General features: G+C 31.7%; 2 protein-coding genes across 5 annotated transcripts; one reads left to right on the top strand and one right to left on the bottom strand.

Moving 5' to 3' along the window:
• Window positions 1–4,504: 4,504 nt before the first annotated feature.
• LOC125862250 (photosystem II 10 kDa polypeptide, chloroplastic-like) lies at window positions 4,505–6,867 on the top strand. Its single transcript, XM_049542282.1, has 5 exons — window positions 4,505–4,703; window positions 5,364–5,422; window positions 5,610–5,665; window positions 5,793–5,845; window positions 6,565–6,867. Exons 1-5 carry the CDS (start codon window positions 4,553–4,555, stop codon window positions 6,657–6,659), a joined length of 414 nt encoding a protein of 137 aa, XP_049398239.1. The 5' UTR covers window positions 4,505–4,552; the 3' UTR covers window positions 6,660–6,867.
• Window positions 6,868–8,509: 1,642 nt separating this feature from the next.
• Window positions 8,510–19,498, bottom strand: LOC125861704 (protein PAT1 homolog). Of its 4 annotated transcripts, none has more exons than XR_007445978.1 (6): window positions 19,124–19,498; window positions 17,997–18,139; window positions 16,904–16,960; window positions 15,714–15,777; window positions 8,915–11,086; window positions 8,510–8,834 (listed from the first exon to the last, which is right to left on the bottom strand). XR_007445978.1 is itself a non-coding variant. In XM_049541552.1 (5 exons), exons 1-5 carry the CDS (start codon window positions 19,188–19,190, stop codon window positions 8,970–8,972), a joined length of 2,448 nt encoding a protein of 815 aa, XP_049397509.1. In that variant the 5' UTR covers window positions 19,191–19,498; the 3' UTR covers window positions 8,510–8,969. The 4 variants fall into 4 exon arrangements, 2 of the variants coding, with proteins under 2 accessions (XP_049397509.1, XP_049397508.1); XR_007445977.1 differs by having other exon boundaries at window positions 17,997–18,142; window positions 19,124–19,489; XM_049541552.1 differs by having other exon boundaries at window positions 8,510–11,086.
• Between the last annotated feature and the right edge of the window lie 6,820 nt (window positions 19,499–26,318).

Here is a 26,318-nt window from a genome sequence, read left to right as displayed (position 1 = left end):
TCAAATTGTATACACTTGGTATCTAACTTGAAACTTTTAACAAATTTAAAATAAAGATGTATAAAGTTGGTATCTAACTGAAACGCATTACTAAAAAAATAAATTTGACAATGTAAAATAGTGCATATTGTATTGTTGTAAAAAACTGTAGCAAAAACAAATATATATCATCCAAAAATTAAACAAAACATAAAACCATTAAGAGTCTAAGTTGCAATCAACTATTTCAAATTTGATTTCTGTGGTTTTGATGTAGGATAATTTCTAGTATCCGGAGCTTGTTCTTTGCTTCACTTTTCTTCTCCTTTTTGAAACTTGTTTCCTTTTTAGCGGTAACAGCCTTTCTCGCCGGACTTGCATTATTGTTTGGCAACAGTGTTTGAGTCAATATGTTAAAGGTCGGAGCCTCGATTTCAACGGTAAAACTCCCTTTTACTAATATGGGGCTCTTTCTAGGAGTATACTCAGGTTTCTTCGACATGTTTTATCAAAAAACCTAAAAACTTGATACTTATTATTGTGAATTTGGTCTTTCTTTTGATTGTAGAATGAAGATTTTCTGGTGATATTGAGATGTAGAAACAATTTTTACTAGAGATGAGTGAAGAGGTGAAAGAGAAAATGATTTTTTTTAACGTAGGGGTGGTGGGGTGCTGATATGGCGTGTGGGAAGACTAGAAAAGACGTGGTGACGGGGGTGGGGTGGGGTTTGAGGTGTGACAGTAAAAAAAGAACAAGAATCAAAGTAAAATCTCTAAAAATGTGTAAGAGATAATTATGATTGATTCTTTATTTATATCATTTAATAATAAAAATATAATTATAGAAGACAGTAAAAAAAAAAAGTAAAAAGAGAACAAAAATCAAGGTAAAATCTCTAAAAATGTGTAAGAGATAATTATATTGATTCTTTATTTATATCACTTAATAATAAAAAGGGATAAGGGTCTGAAAAATACCCCAACTTTAGTCGGATTTGATGTTGCGATACTAAACTTTCATAAGGACCTATTACCTCCCTAGACTATTTAATACCGTATTTTTTACCCCCTGAACTATTTAATAGTGTATTTTAAAGGTATATATGTGTCCACGTGGACACATTACTATTTATAATTTTGCATTATTTTTTATGTTCACGTGGACACATTACTATTTATAATTTTGCATTATTTTTTATGTCCACGTGGGCAAATATATATGTTTAAAATACGGTATTAAATAGTTTAGGGAGGTAATAGGTCCTCATGAAAGTTTAGTATCGCAACAGCAAATCCGACCAAAGTTGGAGTATTTTTCATACCATTATCCCTTAATAAAAAAAAAAGTAAAAAGAGAACAAAAATCAAGGTAAAATCTCTAAAAATGTGTAAGAGATAATTATATTGATTCTTTATTTATATCACTTAATAATAAAAATATAATTTAGAAGACTAATTATTTAATAAAGTGAAATTAAATTGATAAATAAATAAAAAGTAATATGTTATAATCCGCAATTAAAATGTTATAAGCAATAATATTTTAAAAATAGATTTAAAACCCGTAATATTAACCCTTAAATATATATGGGGGGTGATTTTTCCTTAAAGGTGACATATGAATTTGTGATTTATTCTGAAGCAACATCATGTGCTCAATCAAATATGTGGCTTGATATCACATTTAAAGAGATGAACTTCATGAACAGTAATGATGTGTGGGAGTTTACAGTACTTCCTAAGGTCAAAAGGTAATTAATTGCAAATGAATTTAATTAAACAACAAAAAAAGCTTAATCTAATTTGTCTTCCATTGCGCGTTGCTATGGGAGATAAAGTTACGCACATTATTTACGTGCATTTCACAATAGTAAAGGTGTTCTTAATCTATGTGATTATTATGGTTGTATTTCTCGATTAATTTAATACTTAATATGAGAGCATATTACATAGATTACAAACCCTATTAATTGTTTACAATATGAGTAATGTGAAATATTAAAATTATTTTAATATTTATCACGATTAAATTAGTAAGATCTTTTGCTCTGATACTAAGATGAAATAACAAAGATAACAAAAGATATGAAAATAAAATAATTTTAAATATTTTAAAATTTTAGCTAAGGAAATACTTTTTTTAAAATCCTACTCGGTACTTTCTCTCACATTAATATCTTGATCATATTTTATTTTTACTAAAATTCATATTTTCTCTTGTAATGGACAAGTAACATATAATAAAGTGAATAGTACTAGACAATCTATTTATTTTTTGCTTAAGTCATCAATGACCACTTAAAATTGAGCATATTGTACTTGGACACTTCAATGAAAATTTGTACCTATTTAACACCTCTAACACTTCGAATTTGAATCACTTAAACACTTTTTACTGTAGTTCACTTTGAATGGGTGTGTGAGTAGGGGTGTGCAAAAATCGAATCGACCAATAAATCGAACCGAAAAAATGTAATTGGGTTATTGGGTTAACAGGTTTTTAATGGTTTTATAAAAAAAATTATTGGGTTATTGGTTTGGTATCGATTTTTTAGTATTGGGTTATTGGGTAAACCGATAACTCATTAAGACGATTGTAAGTTACTATACTCTTCATAAATATTAAATATTAATAATTTAACATAACTAGACACTATATCAGTACTCTACACCACGGTCTACACACTTCACACGTCATAGTACTTGTACTTCACATCAAAAATTTCATATTATGTTTAGCATGTTACTGTAGCCTTTGTACTACATCTACTCTTACTGATGCAATTTCTCATTAGATTTCTTGTTTCACTATATCAAAGCATTTACAACTGATTTGCTTGTCTCACTGTATCATGCCAAATTGTTAGAGGAGTGAGAAATCACATATTGATTTTATGAGCATTTTCTTATTGGGTAAACCGAACCGTTAATGATCAAAAATCGATAAATCGAAAACCGATAAAGAATATCTTATTAGTTTGTTATTGATTTAACATATTTAAAAACTGAAAATCAATAAATCAAACCGATAATACATAAAATCGAATAGAACCAACCGATGCACGAGAGCATTTAATTAGTTTTTTTTATTAAAAAAAGTATTTGTTCTTCTTTCTTGTCTCTTTGCCACCATTTCCTCCGCCACACCATCAATCTATCACCACTTCTACACCCGTCTTCTTTCTATCATTTCTATCAAGTTGATCTTTGATATATTCCTATGGAGATTGCAAAAAGATAGCCTTGTCATAGGTTGTCAGTTTGGATCCTTGCTTAGCTAGTATATATGCTACGTAGTTACCCTGTCTGAAAAAGCTATATATGTCGGACCAGTGGATTCTGCAACTTCTTCAACATTGAAGGATAATAGATTCATATGGTGGAAGTGCATGATCAAGAAATTGTAAAACCTCAGTGGAGTCTGTTTCGATTTCAAAGGGTCCCCAATTAAGGTATTAAGAATGTTGAGCCAATTATTGTTGGTTGTTGGGAGACCCAATGTGTAATCTAAATGAATTGTTATTATTTTATTACTTGTTACACTTTTTCTAACAAATGAAAACTCTCTATAGTATCTTGTATATTAGTAAGTTATTTCACCATTAAAAATATATGAATTATTGATACAAAGTTAAACAGTAAAATTTATCACTAATTTTGTTTAGTGACGAATCTGTAATGAATTATTAAAAAGAATTCTTAGCTACAACGAATTGAGTGACAAAGTTCATAGTTACGTTTGATTTTTTCTATAATATTTATTATTAAATGGGTACACGTGCCTATGAAATTAGTATATATAATGGATGGTAAACAACACAAATTGTATATATGGAGTCAAATTATGTGTCTTTTCGTGGGTTTTCAAAATTATCATTTGTATCTGATTTTTAGTCTTGAAATACATGTATTTGGCGCATTCAAATACACGTACCTCGGACTCATGATGTCAAAATTATGTGTAATTTGTTCCAAATATATGTATCCAAATGGATTTGCATGTATTTAGAATACACTAAATTTCTCGTTTGTCTCCCTCCTATCTTGCTCACCTCTCCTCACTCTCGTTCGCCTCTCCTCCCTCTCGTTCGCCTCTCTTCTATGTATTTATATTTCAGAATGTGAAACCTAATAAGTTTATTATTTCTCGTAAAACATCATCTAGGAACCCATTAATTAGGGGTTATTATTTTTTGTCTTTCTTATTCAAAATGAACCTAAACAATGCGTGCATCTCTCTTCTTCTTTTTTTCATTTATTATTCCTGTTTGAAAAAGTGATTGAATATATATAGGTCCCTCAATTGAAAGGCAGCCAATCCAATGAGTGAATTCCAACTATACAAAAACTAGAACATAGCAAACTAGAAGTATGTGGAACATGCTAGATGCTAATTACAATTATGATAATAATCACATCCACAAATGAAATAATGCCACGTGTAATGAATGGTCAATTGTGTGTTTTTTCTACTCCTATACATAAACGAATCATTGAGCAAATTAAAACAAACGTCTAAGCAAAGTTTTAGGAAAAATAGTATTTTTTTAACAAATAAAAGAGTATACTATATGGCAAGTAGTGGAGTGATGATGATGAGTTCATTTAGCCTTAAACCATCACTCTTAAGTGTAGAAAAGGCATCAATAGCAAGGCCTTCAAACTCCAAATTGATAGTCAAGGCCAGTGGGGGAAAGAAGATCACCACCAATAAACCTTATGGTATGTCTCTCTTAATTAACTTCCTCTCAATTAGTTTTACCTATAGTATAATATGCAAAGTCATAGAAAATAATAATCTTTCCTTTACTTTTTTAAAAAAATTAATGGTTCAGTTGGTTGGTTATGTAAATTTTCGACTCTTCTGAAGATTTAATTCTCTATCTTGTAATACCTGACTATGGCATACATTTATTGGATTGATGTCCTTCATTTTCGAGTAAGTGTTGCACTTTTTAGTTATAGTAGCTAGGAAGGAAAGAGAGTTTCGATTATAAATGATTTTTCTCTTCTTCTATTAAGATATTTCTAGTTAGGACTTGATCAAGAGATTAATTGACTTTGAAACATAAAGTTACAAGATCATAACCGTGTGCCCCACGATTCCAACTATTTCTCATTCTCCTACATCAAATTAAAAGAAAATGTCTTACTCTAGTAGTAACATCAACTTGGAGAGAAATTTTTGTCGTTATAATTAACAGATAAAATTTAGTGATTGCTAAAGTTAATTACTTTCATGTTATCAAAAATAGTTTTAAAAATTCTAATGATGTTAATTATGATAAATAATAATTATGTTATTAGAAATTTTTATTAAAAGATCATGCAATGATATATATATTTGATGATCATTGTTAACACAATTGGTGTGTAAATTAGGAATTAATGGAGACTTGAACTTGCAAGATGGTGTTGATGCCTCTGGCAGGAAGGCCAAGGTTTGTTCTCATCTTGACACCGGTCTTATGTCAAAGAAATAATTACTATATATGAGTGTATTTGGTACGAAGGAATTTCTAAAAAAATTATATTTAATACGTCAAAATATTTTCTTTAAAAAACTCGATTTTCATGATGAATAGTTCCAATTGACATTTTGTGAAAATATATTGTTGCTGTGTATAGGGAAAGGGTGTTTACCAATTCGTGAAGAAATATGGAGCTAATGTTGATGGATACAGGTTGGTTAATTTGATTATTACTTCTCATTAAGGACAGAGCTAGTAATCCGCATGAAATTGACATTTCATAAATTACTCTGGATATGTAGTATTAATTAATTTATATATTACTTGAATTAAAATGCAGTCCTATCTATAACCCGGATGAATGGTCCCCAAGTGGCGATGTCTATGTTGGCGGTATGACTTTCAATTATTATTATTATTTGAATTTTATATTCTGTGCATTATCAAATAATGCTAGCATATTACAAGGGAAACTTATAATATTTCAAAATTATTATGTAACATAACAATATTTTACAAATCATAATAATTATTGATATAGGCTTTTAATCTTGATAAACTTAATTTCTTCCTATAATCCACAATACAAACACTATATAAACCAAAAAAAATGAGAGCACCCCAACCTTGACCTGAGACACATTGAAATTGAGCCTCGATTCGGCACTTGAGACTCGATCCATGACCCATGATCCAACTTCAATTATTTGAGACTCAATACAACTATAACCCGTGACTAGAATATGACGGTATGTATATATATGTATGCATGCATGACATCTAAGATGTATGTGTATGTATGTATATACATGATAGGGTATGGATGTATGATAACTAGCATATGTATGTAAGCATGTATATTATATGTTTTGAAAAAAAAAAAACACTTTTCTTGTTTTAAAGCTAAATAATCTCACTCTAACTTGTTAGTAGAGGCACATTATAGTGATATTTATGAAGATTTCAGCGGATTCTTTATATCGAACATGATAAATAATTTAGCAAATAAAATGATATATAAACATATAATAACATATTATATTGCATTGATAATATAAAATATATATATATATTATTGTCGGTGTATATAATTTAAGCTTTTATTATTGCAGGTACCACTGGCTTAGCCCTTTGGGCAGTAACGTTAGCTGGACTTCTTGCGGGAGGTGCTCTGCTAGTCTACAACACAAGTGCTTTGGCACAGTAGATAATGAAACTGAAAAAGTAATTGAATCGAAGAATCGAATTTACTTTAATATCTATCGAAATTATTATCTCATCAGCACAAATTAAGTTGTATTTTGGCTTATTCTGTGAAATATATAACTTGTTGATAATATTTTGTACTAAAAAGAACTTTTTGGCCTCTTAATTAATATGTATGTATCGTAATTTACAAGTTGTGGATATTTATATCATTATAACCTTTTGCTTCAACTACCTTTAAAACAATTGACAGCTAAAAGTAGCCACCATATGTTATCAATAAAGTCATAGGAAATAAAAAGGTTCTCTCATTTTTAATCAATTTTTGATCTCATAAATAATTAATTACATGCTATTTCTGAAGAATTTAATATGTCGAAAGTATATAGTTCAAAATTTTGGAAAAAGTATTCAATTAGATTGTAAAAAGACTATTGTATGATTTGAAGTAATTTGAACACATGCGATACAACCATCTTAATTAGTGACTACTTTTAAAAAAAAGTTATAAAAATGATGTAATTTGTCCATATGTTTTTATAAAGAAAAATATACATTGAAGTTTGTCATACTTCTTGTTTATGTTGACGGCATAAACTTTATTGGCACTCCAATAGAGCTTCAAAGATAAGTGATTATTTAAAGAACGAATTTGAGAAGAAAGATCTTGAAAGGACAAAATCATTTGTAAATTGAGAATTTGGCTCCATCTGCATATAATCTGCATATACATAAAAAAAGGTGTTGAAAAGATTTTATCATGATTGTTCAATCACTAGATGTGAATAAGAATTCATTCCAACCTCAAAACAAAATGACAAGATTGTTTATCTTGAAGTACCATATATATCCTACTGCAATTGATGCACTAATGTATCCTGCTAACATTACAAGGCATGTTATAACCTTTTCGATTAATTTGTAAGCAAGGTATAATTCTTTTCCTACTGGAGACATTGAAATGGGATCAAACGCATTGTGATACCTAAAAAGGACTATCGATATTGACTTATTTTATTCTAACTATTGCTAGCAAAATTTTAACTAGATACATTATCTATCAATTAGACATTCAAAGGGGAGTACTATAAAAACGTGTACAAGCCTCTTCATTGTAAATTATTTCCAAGGGAAATAAGAAGTCCTGTCTATCCTCNCCCCCCCCCCCCCGCGGCCCCCCACTATATTATCATTATTATTATCTTATAATTTCATAGCATAAAGTTCCTATTTTAAGGGGCACGTTATACCCTGTTAATACACAAGTGGCAGATGACTTTTTTTCATCTGGAGAATACAAGTTGAAAGTGCTAATCTGGTGACTGAAACAAAAGCTGATGTGATGTCCTTTAAAATTATAAACTCAGTAAGTAATGGTCCACCCCTCCACTCTTCTTCGCTTAAATACCAGGCTTTCATCAGTACCAGGGTTCAAACTCGTAAGATATACCTAACCAACACATCACGCACTATGCTCTTACCACTAAACCAAGGCACTATGCTCTTGCCACTAAACCAAAGCCCTGAGCGCTATTTTACAGACTGAGGATTTTATTTTCTTTTAAAACTATCTTCATATTTGATATTAGTCACGACTTCTCTAGTCTGAATATCTCAGGCTCAAGGCAAAACATTAAGTGCTACCTCTTGCTAGTGCTTTCTTAAGTAACCAAAAGGCAATGAATTGAGATTTAGCTCAACAATTTGCACCTTGAAATTGAATACCTGTCCTAGGATCAATCTCACAGGTAATAACTAGACTTCCCTCATATTCAACTTCTTGAATATTTTCTTATAGCATAAGCTGGAACATGGTACCCACCATCAACTGTTCCAAAGCTTCAACATTCATTCACACAATTATCAAACATTTTTAACTTATAACAAATTCCTCCCCATATCCTCCAAAACTAGAAGCTGAATGTTTTCTCTAGTTGAATACTGTACAAAGTTATACTAAAAATCCCTCAGAACATAGGACTATCATGGATGAGAAAACAGCATACGATAAAACTCCAGATTAAAAAGAAAACTAGAACATATTACAGCAACAGCCTACTTCACAACTTTGTCTGAAGCAGCACAGTACCAACAGGGATGACCACATCCATGTCTAAACGAGAATGAAGTTTCTTGCTCTCCGACCAGAATACTACAGATGATCAGACTCCATGTCCTGCAACTCCAACAATGTTTTGTCATAAACACCATATGTGCCGAGGAAAGCAATCGATGAACCAGCGCGTTTTGACATACCTCATGACAATCTTCAAGGGAACATCAAATACTTGATATCAATCTCCAATAAAAATCATGTACCACCACTTCCCCCACTTTGGCTACCAACACCCAGCACAGGCATAGACCTATGTGCAAATTCTAACAGGACCTTTCTCTGTTGTTCACTAGTGTGAGGAAGACTCGCACGCAAAAGTTCAACAGGCATCTCCCTACTAATAGCTTTGGCTGCATCAGATCCACTAACAGCCACATCCGGTGGGCCTTGTGTCAAGAAACATTGCATTACAGTGTCGTATTTGCTGAAACAGTATTTTGTGAGTAACCCAAAAAATGCATCAAACGAGGCCTGCCAGAATGCCCTATTAGGCATGCTGCACTTGCCAGCAGCATGGGGATCTCTTAAGAGCTCAGTCGCCCTCTCAAGAATAGATTTTAGAACAACAGATGCCCCATCTCCAGCAGGGCTTCCAACGGGACGGAGCGGAGGAGGCTCTGCTGAACAAACCACTGATGCAAGACAGGCAGCAAGTGCTTTGAGCTCCATTTCACAAATACACAGTGACACAGTCCTTCCAAGGTTCACAGTAGTCTCAGTTGCACCGTGATCACTTGGAAGCCCACCAAACAAGAACCTTAGATGACGGAAAATAGCCATGCAAACCACCCTGGTCAGTTCACTTCCAGGGAAAAGAAGCTGAAGGTACCGTACTAGCAGTTTCCGGCCCTTGGGAAGTGAGACGATCCTCAAGAAGACAACATCATCTTTAGCAGCCAAATTCACAGTGTGGACACTTTTGCCAAGGGGGTCAACTAGCTGAAGTGATGAGGCCAAATCCTCAAGCAGAACCTGCCGCCTGCGTTTCAACTGATCTCCTCCATCTGGAACCTGGTTAAACTGTAGGAACCGGTCAATATCATCAACGTCAAGAAGAAGACAGAGTCCATCCTCAATAGTCACCCTAGCTGCTAGCATTGGCTCTTGCTCCAGAGGTTTCTCAGACATTTTCTGTTCAATGCATCCAGTAGCAGATGATTTTGGTGGATCAACTTCAAGAAGCGGGCGGGGCCTGCGAATAGAAGAGAAAGCAACCCTTCCAAGAGCATCAACCTGGAGAAAAGGATGTGGATCAGTATTAGCACGAGTTCGAGCACTACCATCCCTCAAATTATTTGGGCAGAAATGGTGCTTCAACTTTGCACCAGCAGACTTTTTGGCCAGACAAGCTTGGTGATAATAATCATCAACATAAGGATCATTGCTATGGGTAGCAGCCAGCTGTGCTCTAAGAATATTCTCTAATTCATCTGTTGACATGTACTTGGATCTAAATCTTGGCCATGCGCTAACATTTCTCTGGCTACTAACGTCAAAACCTAGTTGAGGGTAATGCATGCCCTGTCTGCCTCTCAGCATTAGTTTTGCCTTTTGATCTCTTAAATCAGCCAACCCAAGCATATCAAAATTGTTCATCATCTGCGAGGGTGGAGACATATGGTGATTAAACAGTTGAGATTGCAACCCTGGCAAACGGCCATAGGGTGGATGCAAGGGGTGCTGTTGGCCAGGTTGCTGGGGTAGCTGCAGCCCCCCATGTGGTGGCGCGAAACCATTTTGGCGATGTGACTGCTGGGTAATCATATTACTGGTCATGCTTGATTGCTCCCCCGGATATAAAGTAGATTGCTTCAACCATTGGCTTGGAATTTGATTATGAAGGGGAAGCCCAGGAGGCGTGCCCTGAGCAAACTTTCCACCATACTGCGGGCCAAGATGTGAGGCAGTTAATTGATTTGCAGTGTTTAAGAAGGGAGAAAAGTTAGGAGAGGAAACTGGCATTTGCTGTCCGCCGGGATGATTTGGACCATTTGGGTTCCGTAACTGGTTATTTGCGGAAGCTTGTGGATGCCTTGCACTAGGAGGGAATGAAGTGAAAGGCAATTCTGGGATGAGTCCTGGCTCACTGGAGTAGTGGTGGTTCGGGGTTTGCTGTTGATATTCATGTTGCTGTTGTTGCTCAGGGTATGAGGAAGTCCTGTACAAAGTATTTGATTCCAAAAGGTGAGCAGCAGAAGAATATGGCAGTGATGGCCATCTTTTGCTGTCATTGCTTTCACCCCCATCAAGAGCTTTCCGGTCAATCCAATTACGAAAATCTGCATCTTGTGACCACTCAACAGCTGATGAGCCTGAAACATTGATCATATGGAAAAAATATAACTTCAGTTAACTAATTGACCAAAAATGAATTAAATAAGGCATGATGATCTCCAGAGCAAACTTTATAATGGTTAGAGAACTATAACGTATAAACTACATCTCTACCGAGAAAGGTAAAAGAAAAAACTCATCTTGTGACCCATTTGTGATAACCAAGTGATACATGTAAATCGAAGTCGCCGAGTTTTTATTTCAACACATCACCAAACAAACTCTAGTTCCCAGTCAAGGTGTTCGGCATATTTGCTACTTAATCTATTTATCATAAAAGCACTAATACTATAACGCTAAATGTTGATGAACAAAAATATCCTAGAACTGTTGATAGACTTTTATACCCTTTATAAAAAATTAAAAATTTTCCTTTTAAGAAGCAATTAAATGATGGCTGTAATTGTAATATCCAAAATCTTACCTAATATTGTTATTTGGCTGAAATCGTAAAATTTGAATCCTAAAGTTCTATGGTGGATGTGCTGATGTTTTATTCCTATCCTTATTAGAATCGAACGCTAAAAACACACTACCTATATATCTCACCAGCTAAGAGTTTTACATTTTGAGAGCCTTCTTAGATATTCGTACATTGAAATGGATTGTTTCTATGTCCAACATTTAGCTTCGAAAGAATGTATATCACAGACCAACTAATTGATCATTTTTATCAATTTAGAAAGCCATAAGAATTTAAGTTGACTTGACCTTTAAACTTTGGAAGAATTTGATTTCCCCTTCAAAAATCAAATTCTTTTTCCAAATAACTAAAATTCCTATTTGCTAAAACTGTAATGTTTAAGGCTTCTGTCAATATATATAAAGGATATTGGCGTAAACTAAAATTATACTCGCAACTTTGTAATTGTGTGCGACTGAAGAACTCGTGCTCTAAATACATAGGATATTGAATTCCACTAAAATTATACTTACAAAATTTGTTATTGTGTGGTTGACGAACTCATGTTCGCAATGAAAATGTTTTTGCTAAATAAGACTCAATTTGTATAGGAATAGATTGAGCTTTTTACATAAACCTTATTCGTATAAAATTTGCTTCATAATGTTGATGTATTCCTTTATGCCTAGATGACCACATGGCTTTCCACCACTAAGTTGCTCAGACTCGGGTGCAAGTGTCTGATACAGGTGCAGATCTAGAGGTCTAATCCCTCATGGTTTAAATTCTAAGATTCGGGGGTACGGATATGAGTGCGGAGATTCGGCTAAAAACAATTCATATATCTACAACTAGAGTTGTAAAAGTGGAAAACTTCCCAGATATTTTGAGGAGAAAATATTGATTAAGAGGAGAATCCCAAAAAGAGATAAAAGGAGAAAATATTGATCAAGAGGAAAATCCAAGACATAGAATAAAAGAAAAGGACGGACATAGAAATTTATAGATACAAGGTATTCTATTAGCTTTTGAGAAAGTAAGGTATTCCATTTTCTTCAATTTCACTTTCGTTTTTGTTTTGATTAGTCCCGAATTTCTCCATCAATTTTGGTCAAAGTACCCAAAGGTGCGGGCATCAAAAGTGAAGAGTCCAAGCAACTTAATTCCACCATACTATTTGGTATGTTCCTATGCGTCCTTTCAAGCATTAAGCATAGAAATGAATCTTCGTCAACATTGTTCGATACATAGATCTACATATTCTGACTTAATTTAGTTCTAGCACGCTAGATCCATATTGGGTCAGCTTAATTTAATAATTAGAGGTTCTTAATACTAGGTTGTTTCTTCTTTTATTGTTCAATTGTGAGTTTTGTCACGTCCTCTTTTAAGGTTATTTCCGTAATTTGAAAAAATGGGTTTGTTTACTATGTGGGTTTCTTATTGTTAAGAAGTCCCACATCTGTAGAGGGATGGAAAATTGGTCACCTTATATGGACTTGGACAGACCTCCCCTCATGAGTTAGCTTTTTGGGTTGAGTCACGCTCAGGTGTCATCTTTACATGGTATCAGAGTCAGGCCCATCCCATTTTTTTGTTCACTGATGTTATGCCCACATTTTAAGTGTTCACGCTTCAATTGAGGTCTGGACGTTTAAGGGAGTGTTAAGAAGTCCCACATCGGCAGACGGATGGGAAATTGATCTCCTTATATGAGCTTGGACAAACCACAATAATGAGCTAGCTTTGGGGTTGAATTAGGCTCAAGTGTCATATCTTTACACTATCATATTTTATAAAATACATATTTAAAAAGAAACAAACTATTTTGCATTCATAGATCGTTGTGAGGCAGCACATTTCACCCATGGACAATTAACGTTGTTTTCTCTTCCCAATTGAGGACTTGAGGTTATTGGAGCAAAAAAGTTATTAGTGGGATTATGAGTGGACAATAACCGACATGTTCTTTTTTCTTTACAATATTCTCATGTGAAATAGAACTGACTAGCAACTTACACTCGCCTTTTTGGCCATTTTGATCCCCTTGATGGTTATCTCGCTAAGTTATATTATTTCGAGTCACTCTTTTGACTAAAAATGGTAATAAGAAAGATGACTTTAGAGGAAAACCAAATTTGGGGAAGTAGATTTGTCGATATCAAACTTACCTAAATTCTCTTTCAACGCATATATCTGCTTGATTTGGAGTCTGCCACGTAAATGTGTGAACCTTCTACAAAATCATAGCATTATTAAATTTCTTCAATTGCTTGTTATAATAATGTGGATTAGGACTTTTAGGCAAGACTTTATGTACCTTTCTTAAAATTCCCAAGCCATTTAGGGAATGTTTTCTACTAAGAAAACAATTTCATTCATTCTTTTTTTTTTATAACCGAGAAATTTGTCAATGACCCGCACTTTGGACCAATCACGGTCTTCTAAACTCAGTGGATAATGGACCCGCCCCTCTACCCCTACCCTTCTCTACTTGAATACCGGGCTTTGCTTTGCATGGTGTGGAGCTTGAACCTGCGACCTAAGCCACAAATCCTCCGCCTTTTGCCACTCGAGCCAGGCCTTGGGGAAACAATTTCATTCGTTCTTGGTAACTACTTTTCTTTTACATTAAAAAATTGGAAAATTTTGAATAAAAAATTAGGTCATCCTCTATTTTATTTGGTTTTTCTTTATTGTTGAATAATTATGAATACTTTTAAATTGATTTATGTTACTTTTAACTCCAATGTGAATACTACTCCTTCCATCCCAATTTATGTGATGGTGTTTAACTTAGCACGAAGTTTAAGAAATAAAGGAAGACTTCGAAACATGATCCAAAATAAGTCATAGATATTTGTGTGGCTATAAATCATCTCATTAAAGGTAGAATGGATATTTTAAAGTTAAATTGTTACAAAATATAGAAAAGTGTCATTGTTTTTAGACGGACAAAAAAGGAAAGAGTGTCACATGAAAAGGGATGAGAGGGAGTAATTGTTTTTTAGCATCAAATCACACTAATGATTTACCCTAAGTTGTGCGGACTCTTCAGTTCCGATGCCGCACCCGTGTCGAATACTCCAAAAATACACTACTTTTGGCGAATCTGACACGCGTCCCTTGACAATATTGAACTGAGCAACATAGGATCTACCCGACATTGATCTAATTTTATGTTGCAAGGAAACAAAGCAACAAGTAAAGTAAATGTAACTCCAATTCTAATCGTCATTATTTTCTTTTACTCATCGTAGGTAGCCAAGTGCAGCCGTACTTTTATGTGGAATAGGCAAGGGATCAACCCCTTCTTCTCGTCCTCTCTTTATTTAGTAGTAGTATTTTGTATTAGTGTAGTATCTTATTCTTCAATTTTCACTACTACTTATTGCTTCATTTGTTCAGTTTATCTTGATATTTCCTTTCTATCATGTTTTGTCTACACTTCTTTTGGGTTGAGAGTAATCAAAAACAGTTTCTCTACCTCGGAAGGGTAGGAGATAAAGTATGTGCACACCGTACCCATCCCAAACCCATTTGTGGGAATACATTAGTATGTTTTTTTGTTTCCTACACTGTGTCTGATACCCGCATTGGAGCCCGACTAAATCTGAATTCACGTCAGAAAGTCCCACATTGGAGATATAGCGCTCCCTAAAAAAGGTGGTGGTGGAGGAGGTGGTGTTGCATGAGAAACAAGAAATATTTCAAATTACATAATTTTTCTTTCTTATAAATTTTTTAATTAATATATAAGATCAAGTAACATATTGCTTTAGATTATATTTTATACCAATTATCGTGGGGGGGTATACGTGTAGTGCACATGAAATATAGAGTAGTGGAAAAAAAGAGCTACAATCCCTAACATCACAAAGCAAAATCCAAATAGATAATTAAATAGAATATTAATAATTAAGAAAGCAAGGTAACGTACAAGAACCTCTTAAGGAAAAGCATATGCCAAATTAGGTTAAAGTCGAATAAATACGAATGTTCTTACGCATATCACAATATCTGATCACTTAGCCATCTGTTTCTTTTCTGAAGGCTCCAAGATAAAAGATACAACCAGAATATGTCCAGAAAGAAATAAGAATAGTATCTGGGCATTGTTTTCAAATTTATATAGCTTTTATAACAACAAAATTGGATATATTCCAGAAGTAATCCAAAAAATATCCATACAGTATACTTACTCTCTCTGTATTCCCGATCACCAATAAATCCTGGCTTTATGGCGCCACCATCATCCTTGTTAAACTGTGAAAGAAGGTGGTCAAGTAAGATATTAATAATAAGCAATACAACAGTTCGTAGGACTTAAGATGACAAGCTACCATGAAAGTAGAGTGGAGGCATTTCATGAAAGTATTTTCCTGTTCATGTTGACCCGATGTTTTCTTGACATCTGCTGGAAGTTCATCGCACTATGGTAGCTTGTCATCTTTTCCTCAAAAAAAGATGACAAGCTACCATAGTGAGATGAACTTCCAGCAGATGTCAAGAAAACATCGGGTCAACATGAAAAGGAAAGGACTTTCATGAAATGCCTCCACTCTTGTTTTACCAGAATCAGATCAATAACCAAGTTTGATCAAGTAAAAGTGCACTACAAGATGCTGTGGTACCATCAAATCACTTATTGAGGGGTCACCATGAACTTAATCTACCGGATTTCTAATAAGCAAAATGCGCAAAGACAACAATGCACGGTACCAACTCTCAAAAACATATTTTCAAACACCAAATTTGAATGCATTGATAGTAAGGAATTGATCACGGGGTTATAAAAGCTAGGTGCATCACTTTTTTTCCTTCTTTGATTTCTACAAAGCTGCATGAGGGACAATGAGAATGCAATCTGATGACTGGGAATGATGGGCACATCTCATGTTGGAAATGGATGTCCAAAGAGAAAGGAGCTCAAAAGCAGTTTCCCCAGGAAAGGATAAGGGTGAACTGAAGTTTTAACATTTTGAGAAAAATCTAACACTAGTTGCTGTCGTACAAGACTGTAGAGTCAGAAATTTCATCCTTAAATATCCTAGAGTTAAAAGAAAAACGATCTTGTTCTGTACTATAAGGTTGCAGTAGACTCGGGCATCCGGTACTACAAACTTGCAGAAATCATTGCTACATGGGCAAAAGATTTTAAGGTCCTACTCAGAAGGCAATGTAGACCAAAGAAAGTACTAACAATCCTGTGAAGCTTGAACATTCTGGAGAACAGGGTACATAAATTAAACAGGCTCTAAAACTCCCAAATTCATTGTGCTTGGAAAAATCATGGAAGCTAAGTCATCTCAGTTACTCCTCACAAAGATATAGCACACTAAGAATAACAAAAATGTTTTGCATTGCACCAAGACACTTTAAAAAGAATTACCTTGGAAAATGTGCTGCTAAGGTCATCAATCTCAGATAAAGATCCAAGAGCTCCACCCTACAAGTGAGAAATTGTTTAGTGGCAAAGGTTCACCAATTTAGCACCCAACTAATAAGAACTAAAAGTTCAACTGACGTGCACACTCATTCAACACATAAAGGAACCAACCCATGATTTTGAAATGTAATAGTATGCATGACACCTAACGTTGCAATTATGCAAGACTATTAACATTGTTATCTGCTTCAATTTCTCATCAAAGAAGTTTTCGACCACTTCAAAATCCGTAAAAACCTTCTTATTCCCCATAAAGATATACCCAAAAAGAAAACGATTACCACAATCAACTTATCAATAAAGAAGGAAAAAAAAATAAAACAATCAATCAAATGAGTGATTAATAGCCCGGTGACTCGGCCCTAATATCTCCAAGACTCTAAAGACTTTGTCCGAATAAACAGAAAGAATGCAATAAACACCAAAAGCACCAGAACATATACCTAAATGCCAAACTAGTTAGGAGCAGAAGGCAAAATGCCACAGCTAAAATATATTTTTCTAAAGAAAGATCTCGTCTAAAACTATTTAAATGGGAAAAAAAACTATGTTCCTCCCTCATGTTTGGTAGCTAAATGACTAATGCTTATCTAAATGAATCCAGACCAAAAAATTAGCTTCAGAGGTAATCAAACTTCTTAGCATAAAAGTATCAGAACATCAATTTAAAGATCAAGTGCAAAAACAAACCTAAGATGAGGATCTACTAGAAAAAAAAAAACCTAAAACAACTTCCACCAATGAATGCACAGGTGAGAGAGAGGAAAAGCAAACCTAAGAGTCTATCTATGTATTAGAATCTTACACAAATTAAACATTCTAAATAGGAGTAGTAAAAATAAAGCAGTATCTAGAAAGAAGCTATTAAGCCAAATCAGAAGAAAACTGAAGGTATGTACACAAAGTTGTTTTGATATTTGACACGCTGCCTGTCCCCAACATAAGTACGATTAAAAAAGGAATCTTTTTTCTGATAAACAACAATTAAAAAGGCATCTAAAAACATAAATGCAAAAGGCCAAAAGTTAAAAGCAACCTCTTCTCGGCCTAATTGATACTCTTCATCATCAAACCCAACCGGAGGAAGAACATCCTCTTCATCTTCCAATCCACCCAGTTCAACTTCTTCAACAACATCATTACCAAAGAATGCATACTGTGAAGCATCAAATGTTTCTTCTGCTGCATCACCAAAAGGGAAGTCAAACTTTATAAATCAACCATGAACAGTAGCAAGCAAATCCACCATAAATAATTTCATTTGACACAGAATTAATGCAGAGTGACGAAGCAAGCCATGGACATCAAACTATCTGCATCACAAGACTACGTAGGCATCCTAACCAGAAACCCTTCATACTTGGAAATGAACCCAAAAGAAAAAAAAAAGACTAACAACAGAATCATGTGAAAAAAGCCATTGAACACCAAGAGAATAAGANTCACAAGACTACTTAGGCATCCTAACCAGCATCCCTTCATACTTGGAAATGAACCCAAAAGAAAAAAAAAAAAAAGACTAACAACAGAATCATGTGAAAAAAGCCATTTGAACACCAAGAGAGTAAGAATGAACAGTAAATCATAAATCCCAGAGAAACCATCACAGTAGAACAATTATCATAGTAATAAAATCACTCAACATACATTCTCAAAATTTAAATATTTTAAGAAACACCCAATGGATTGTGGCATTGCATCAATGAAGCTGAATCAAGCACCATTTGACAAGCAAGAAAACTAGGTAATTTGTTCACATCTGCATCACAAAGGTCATATGGGAATCCTACACCATGAACCCCCAAAAAAAAAACTAAAAACAGAAACCCATTTAAACAGTGAAGCATAAATCCCAGAGACTAACAACAGAATCTCAAAATTCAAATTTTTTTAACGAACACCCAAAGGATTGTGGCATTGCATCAATGAAGCTAGATTGAAGACCAGGAGAGGAGGTCCTCAATCTCAGCACAAGCAAGAAAACTAAGTAATCCATTTTAATTAGGGTGGCCCAACACCACCATTTCTACAAATCAAAAAAAAAAATCAGACTAGATTTTTTTTTACTTCTTCAATTTTATTTGATAAGAAAAATCTAAGAGTAAACTCAACAAAGCAAAACTTAACAAATAAAACAAAGATCTAAAAATAGCAAATTTTAACCTGCAGGTCGGTTGTCACCGAATTCCATAAAACTCCTACTCCCACCACCGCCTTCAAATCCGTCCATATATAAAACAATCAATCAATCTGAGAATTTTTTCTTCTATAAATTAAAGCAACTTGAAATCAATGTATAGAGCACCAAAAACTTGAAATTAAAAAAGGGGAACTATTTGATCTATCCCATTAGAGAGTTGAAAATTCAATCTGGGAAAGTCAAACCTAAAATCTAGAGAAATAGCTGGGAGAGAAAGAGAAGTTCTAGGGTTTCTAAGAATTGGGGAAATTTTTCATTGGAAGAGAAGAGAAATTTTTCTGTTGAGATTTTTGGTGTGAGGCATCTGGGCTTGGGGATAACAAAGTTGTAACCCCCTTGGCCTTTGCCTTCTTTTGTTTTTTATTTAACTTTTTTTCATTACGAGTGTCAAATCATTTTTTTTTATTTAATAAAAATATTTTATAAAATTGTAGTTTTTTTTTTTTGTAGTAATAGAGTCATTTGATTTTATTTACTTAAAAAATTAATTAACTTTTATACAAAAAATGTCTTGGGTAAAGTTTTTGTTTAAAAGGATGTGGAGGAACTTTTTAAAAGAGTTTCAAAAAGAATTTGACTTTTTCTTGACTATCTTAATTAGGAATTTTTTAGAGCAATGAAAAATTAATTCGGATTAAGAAATTAACTTGAAAACAATATATTCTTTGATTTGGTATCATCCAATGTTATTAAATTTAATAAAAATTGGTAATGTTTAGCTTGTTTTGATATTAAAAATAAATAAAACAAAATATTGAACAAACACGAATTAATATATGTTTATATAATTATTATTTTCTATTATTATAAATTAAAGTTCTATTACAAAATTATTTTTCATTGTTAGGCTTTTCGCTATTAAATCATTACTCGTATTTAATGTGATTTGGATTTTATTGGGTAAGAAAATGCATTTTGTTAGTTGAGATATATCAGTTAAATAATAATTAAAATGTTGCATACTCATGTGGTTTAAATTGTAATGATCAAAATTAGCATGTATTAAAAATATGAATAATCAATTATTTTGAAGCAATGTTCACAATATAACCTCCACCAGTAAATTTTATAGACTGTCTAAGTCATCTCAAGTTTACTAGTTATTCAATACTTATCGAAATTTTCAGTTACAAAGAAATACATTTTGCTAGTTGTCGATACGTTAATTAAATAATAATTAACTATTGTACATTCATGTATTTTGAATTATAATGTCAAAATTAGCATCGGCTGAAAATGTTAATAATCCATTATTTTAAAAGCAATATCCATCATATAACACCTCCATCAATAAACATGTATAAACTACATTAGTCATCTCAAGTTCATTAGATATTCAACAATCAATTTAGCTATTTTGAGTGCAAAGAATTGCATTTTGCTATTTATAACACATCTGTTAAATAATAATTAAATATTATATTTTCATATGTCTTGAATTGTAATGGTTAAAAGTAGCATATATGGAAATAACAATAACCAATTATTTTGGAGCAATATAAGTAATTTAAGTCTATCAATAAATGTATATAAATCACCTCAAGATCATAAGTTAGATATTCAACATTTGTCTAAATTTTTTATTACCAAAAAAATGCATTTTGCGATTTGTCAAACACATCAATTAAATAATATACATTCATTTGTCTTGAATTGTAATGGCTAAAGTTAGCATAAATAAAAATAATCTATGCTAATAATTAATTATTTTGAAGCAATGTTCGTAATATAAACCACATCAATAAATGTGTATATAGATTATATAAGCCACCTCAAATTCATTAGATATTCAATATTTATGTAATTTTTTTACTGCAAAAGAATGCATTTTGTGAATTATTGACATATCAATTAAATAAATAATTAAATAATATACATTCACGTTTCTTGAATTGTAATGATCAAAATTAACACATGCTTAAAATACAAATAATAACTATTCTAAAGTATGCAATGTTTGTAATATGTCTCATCAATAATATGCATAGATTATCATAAATCATCTTAAGCTCATTAAATACTTGACATTTGTCTANAATAAAATAAAAGTAGGTGGGCCATGGTGCCACGTGTCGAAAGAAGAGTGAATTTTATTCACTCTTCTTATATAGTAATAATTATATTATTAATATTAATTATATTATATATAGTAATATATATGATATATGATTTAAATAAAATAAAAGTAGGTGGGCCATGGTGCCACGTGTCGAAAGAAGAGTGAATTTTATTCACTCTTCTTATATAGTAATATGTAAAGACTACATAAATCACCTCATGTCCATTAGATATTTGATATTTGTCTAAACTTTTAGGTGGAAAAAAAAACATATTTTGCTATTTATCGACACCTTACAACTAAATTCTATACATTCATGTGTATTGAATTATAATAACCAAAATTAGCACTTATTAAAAAATATCAATAAATTAATTATTCTAAAATAGTGTTCATACTATAAGTCCCATAAAAAAACGTATGTAGGCTACATGAGTCACCTGAAGCTCTAGATATTCAATATTTGTGTAAATTTATGGTGCAAAAATTGTATTCTGCTAGTCATCGATATATTAATGTATGTTTATGTGTCTTAAATTGTAATGACAGAATTAGTTTTCTTGAACTTATGTAGCTTTACTTTTTATAAGCTACGAACATATTAAATTTTTGTTTTCCCTTTCTTTATAACTCTTGTGTTTTGATATGTAAGTTAATGTTTTGCCATAGTACATAGACACATACCTCACAAAAGAGAAAATGACCAAAATGATCCTTAATGTATAGGATTTGAATAATTTTGATCTTTCATATATATCAGCTTATCAAAATAATCCTTGATGTATATAAAAAGATTATCATTTTAGTCCTTACCCCTAAAATTAACCATTAAAATAAAAAGTACAGTTAGATTTAACGGTGGATCCTCTATATTAATACTTGACAAACTCTTCTCCCCCAAATCTTCTCTCTTCACCCAATTCTTCTTCACTGGACAAAGAAAAAGAAGCCAATTCTTTTTTCCCATCATCAAAATTCTCTTTGACTAATAAATTAAAATCTCTTTAAATTTCTAAAAAAATATTTTTAAAATTTTATTTTCTACCTCTATCCGGTTCAATTTTTACCTTTATACAAACAGTGGAATTAAAANTATTAATACTTGACAAACTCTTCTCCCCCAAATCTTCTCTCTTCACCCAATTCTTCTTCATTGGACAAAGAAAAAGAAGCCAATTCTTTTTTCCCATCATCAAAATTCTCTTTGACTAATAAATTAAAATCTCTTTAAATTTCTAAAAAAATATTTTAAAAATTTTATTTTCTACCATTGTCCGGTTCAATTTTTACCTTTATATGAACAGTGGAATTAAATTTTTTTTATTAATTTCAAAAAGAGGAAACAACAAAGCTATATCCTTTCCGTATAGAGTTTCAACAAGAGTATATAATTAAAGCTAGAAAAAAGTTAAAATTATGGTAGTCTTCTAAGAGGAATTAATGAAGTGTTTTAGTAAATTTATTTAGTTTGTATTTGTGTCAGTGGTCTCATTTTTATCTTTTAATTTTTGTATGTATGAAAATGTAAGCTACTGGAATTGTTTTGTAGAGGTACATAGAGATAAGAAATGAGTGTAATGTGTGTAACTTTTCTTGTAAGAATATGGCAAGTGGGTGGATTGAAGATGGAGAATGATCTCTAATGGTGAAAGTGAGAAGATTGAAGCAGAAGACGTCAATATTGAGGGACCCGCTGTTAAATTTAACAACACTTTTTACTTTTATGGTTAGTTATAGGGTTAAGGACTAAAATGATCATATTTTTATATACATTAAGGACTATTTTGATAAGGTCATATATATGAAGGATCAAAATAATTCAATCCATATACATCAAGGACCATTTTGATCAAACATATGATATGATCTTAGACGTAAACAAAATAAAATAAAACAACAAGTTAAGTTAGGAAATTTATTAGTAAAAAGAGATCAATTTAACTAACAAGAAGTTTTTGATGGATAAATTCTTCATGATCTAGTCAATGGATTATTATAAGAACAATAATAATAATATATTTAGTGTGATTTTATAAATGGAGTTTGAAGAAAATGATATTGTACACAATTTTAGTCTTATCTTATGAAAGTAGATTCATCGACTCAAGTAAAGCTTGATCAATGGGCTAGTATTGATAAATGAATTTATATTATATGTCTTTTAAATAATTTAAGTTGTTGATCATTGTGATTTATATAATTTTTACATATTTTTTACATAATTTTTAAATATATAACAGATAAAAGGAAAGATAAGACAAACAAATTAAAATAGAAAAAGTACAATTTTTCACAAAATACCTCCGAGTTGAAGCTGACACACCGACAAACAACTCCGCTTCTGACAACTTCTACAAAGTAGTAATTTAAGTCGTTAATTATTGCAATATATAATATTTTTACATAATTTTTCAAATATATAACATTAAAAAAATAGAATAAATAAATTAAAATGAAGAAAGTATTGAAATTTCATAAATACTCTCAAGCAAGATATGTCAGTTTTTGGCTATTTCTATATAATAATAATAGTAACTTTTCACATCATTTTTTATATAAGTAAAGTGGCAATATGTGCTTAGCTCATAGGTCAACCCAATTTAACCCCTTTTTGGGATAGGATTAGAATAAGATTTTTTAAATTCATATAAAATTGAGCAACTTACGAAAATGACTATAGTTTCAACGTTATTAAATTAAAATAGCTATAAATATTATATTTACGAAAAATGACCATAGTTTATGTCATAATCTCGTTGTATCTAGAGTATTTCTAGATTTTTTAATACATTGATACAATTATAATTATAATAATGCATTTAAATAAGGTGATTTTTCATTATTATAACTGGTTGTTCTTTTATTACTCCCTCAAACTTTCAACTTCCCATTATTAAATTTACACTACATAATTACATAATCACAACAAATACAATTGGATTCCAAATTAGTGTAGGTATTCCAATCATATATATACACATGAGTAGAACAATTGACTAATAAACATTTGGATACAACAGACTCAACTATTTGGTTGTAGATCATAATGTATTAATGTACCAGATTATGCTTATATTAACTAACTAGTTTCTTAGCACGTGTGTATCATATCATATAGTACATGATGTTGTAAAATAGAATTAATATTATTAAATAAAAGTTTTTTTAGTAAATAATTATAATTGAAAGAATATTGGACAAGTGCTTTCAAATGATTAATACAAATTTTCATAGAGTTTATTATTTTTTGAGACAAAAATGACCAGATATCATTGAAACATTTCAAATTGCATTCAAAAAATTTAAATATGGGGAGAAAGTGATATTTCTTAAGTAGTATTGTTCTTTACTTTACTCAATTTGGTAAACAAACTTAACCAACAAAACAGAAAAATAGTAGCAAGATAAAAAAATGATCAGCAATAACTTTTCCTCTCGAGGTTACGACGGTAAATGATGGACACCATTTAAATACAATTACTCTCTTAGATATTAATACTTGAAATTTAATATGTGCATGACACTAGGAACGATTATCATAAATATTTTAATATTTTATCTTTAAACGTGATATGTCTTTTATAAAATATTATTATTCAATTAATATTTGAGCAAGTCCATGATATAGATGCAATTTGACAAAAAAAAAAAGTGTACTTATATAGTGAATATCAATACTTTTATAAGTTATTTATAGAATCTTTTATTTTATTTAAGATCATTTTATGATCAATCACTACTTTCTTATTAGTTTTATATAGCTAGCAAATAGTGTATCTTGTGACATAAAATTTTCTTAGATCAAAATGAATACAAAATAACAGGAAATTCATACTTAAAAAAATTCATACTCAACATAAATATAAGAAAGTAAAAATATGTGGATCAATTCATAGACAATGAATAAGGAATGCGAAAATATATGTTCATGCTATATTCACCCTAGTGTTTCATTTGATTGAAATTTCTTCCCACCAACACTTTACTTTTTCTGTTCATTTTTACTAACATATCTATTAAAAAATAATTATTATCATATTATAAGTAAAAGTGAAATCTATTTTTGAAATAGTAGACTTAACATCAAAACTACTAATTCAATGGACTACATTGATGCCTGATGTTTTAGCAAAATTAGAAAGAAACTCCTTCATTTGAGGTTAAAAGAATAAGAAATGGAATTACAAAGAAGAAATATCTTACCCCAATCATGTGCCTTTTTTTATATTTGTTATTATTATTGTCTCTCCCACATCTTTATCTATTTATTTTATTAGAAAAAATAATCCACAATGTGTGTATTTAAATTCTCTCTCGAATGAAAACACAAAAAAAGTTATTCAAGAAACAAAATAAAAAAAATAAATGAAAATTCTTGCGCACTATATATAGAAGATTTATGTGTTAAGAAAAGTTAATAGATAGTTGCTTATTTCTTTGTTCTCTTATTTTCTTCTTTAATAGAAAGCCAGTACCTAAATTCCAATGTTAAGAACTTCGGTGAAACATATCAATGGATTGGGGATGAATCATTTATGAAAATTTTAACTGATCTCAAATTGTCACAGAAAAGAGATCCCCTAGAATTTATAAGGAGTGAATGGTTGTGATCTATGACTGAAGAAACATGAAGGTAGAAATTGTTGTGATTATTCGTGGTAAATTAGTCTTTTTTCAATAAATAAAACATGTAGGTTAATAAAAGAGTATTAATATTCTAAAATGATAGAAATAATATTGATGTATGTATGTGATGACAATCATCAGAGGAAAATATGAGTGTGAATTGATGAATAATTTGCTACAATTTGTTTACCAACTCTTTCTAATGTGGTACCTCGAATTTCGTTGGGTTTCGAACTTAATCAACTATTGCAAATAACAATTGAGATTTTTTAAGAAGAAGAGTAGAAAACCTAAAAAAATATAGTTTAAAAATGAGAGGAAACCCCTTTATTTATAGCTAACAAATAGTAGTATGAATATGTTCTGATTATGCCTTATCAAATAAGTCACAACCCTTCAAAAGAGTCCCTGCTCATCGGAAAAGACATAACCCTTTGAAAAAGTCAAAACTCATCGGATTAGGCACAACCCTT

The sequence above is a fragment of the Solanum stenotomum genome, chromosome 4 (assembly GCF_019186545.1).
Source record: "Solanum stenotomum isolate F172 chromosome 4, ASM1918654v1, whole genome shotgun sequence".
Taxonomy (NCBI): Eukaryota; Viridiplantae; Streptophyta; class Magnoliopsida; order Solanales; family Solanaceae; genus Solanum; species Solanum stenotomum.
This window is presented reverse-complemented; position numbering and strand designations above follow the sequence as displayed.

Bases quoted from the DNA above. Each gene is read 5' to 3' on its own strand.
- LOC125862250 (XM_049542282.1), top strand. From the start codon at position 4,553: ATGGCAAGTAGTGGAGTGATGATGATGAGTTCATTTAGCCTTAAACCA. The intron at 5,423-5,609 runs GTTTGTTCTCAT...TGCTGTGTATAG, and splicing joins CCTCTGGCAGGAAGGCCAAG to GGAAAGGGTGTTTACCAATT. The intron at 5,666-5,792 runs GTTGGTTAATTT...ATTAAAATGCAG, and splicing joins GCTAATGTTGATGGATACAG to TCCTATCTATAACCCGGATG.
- LOC125861704 (XM_049541551.1), bottom strand. From the start codon at position 19,190: ATGGACGGATTTGAAGGCGGTGGTGGGAGTAGGAGTTTTATGGAATTC. The intron at 15,778-16,903 runs GTAATTCTTTTT...CTTCTTTCACAG, and splicing joins TTAGCAGCACATTTTCCAAG to TTTAACAAGGATGATGGTGG. The intron at 11,087-15,713 runs GTAAGTATACTG...TCAATGTTTCAG, and splicing joins TGATCGGGAATACAGAGAGA to GCTCATCAGCTGTTGAGTGG.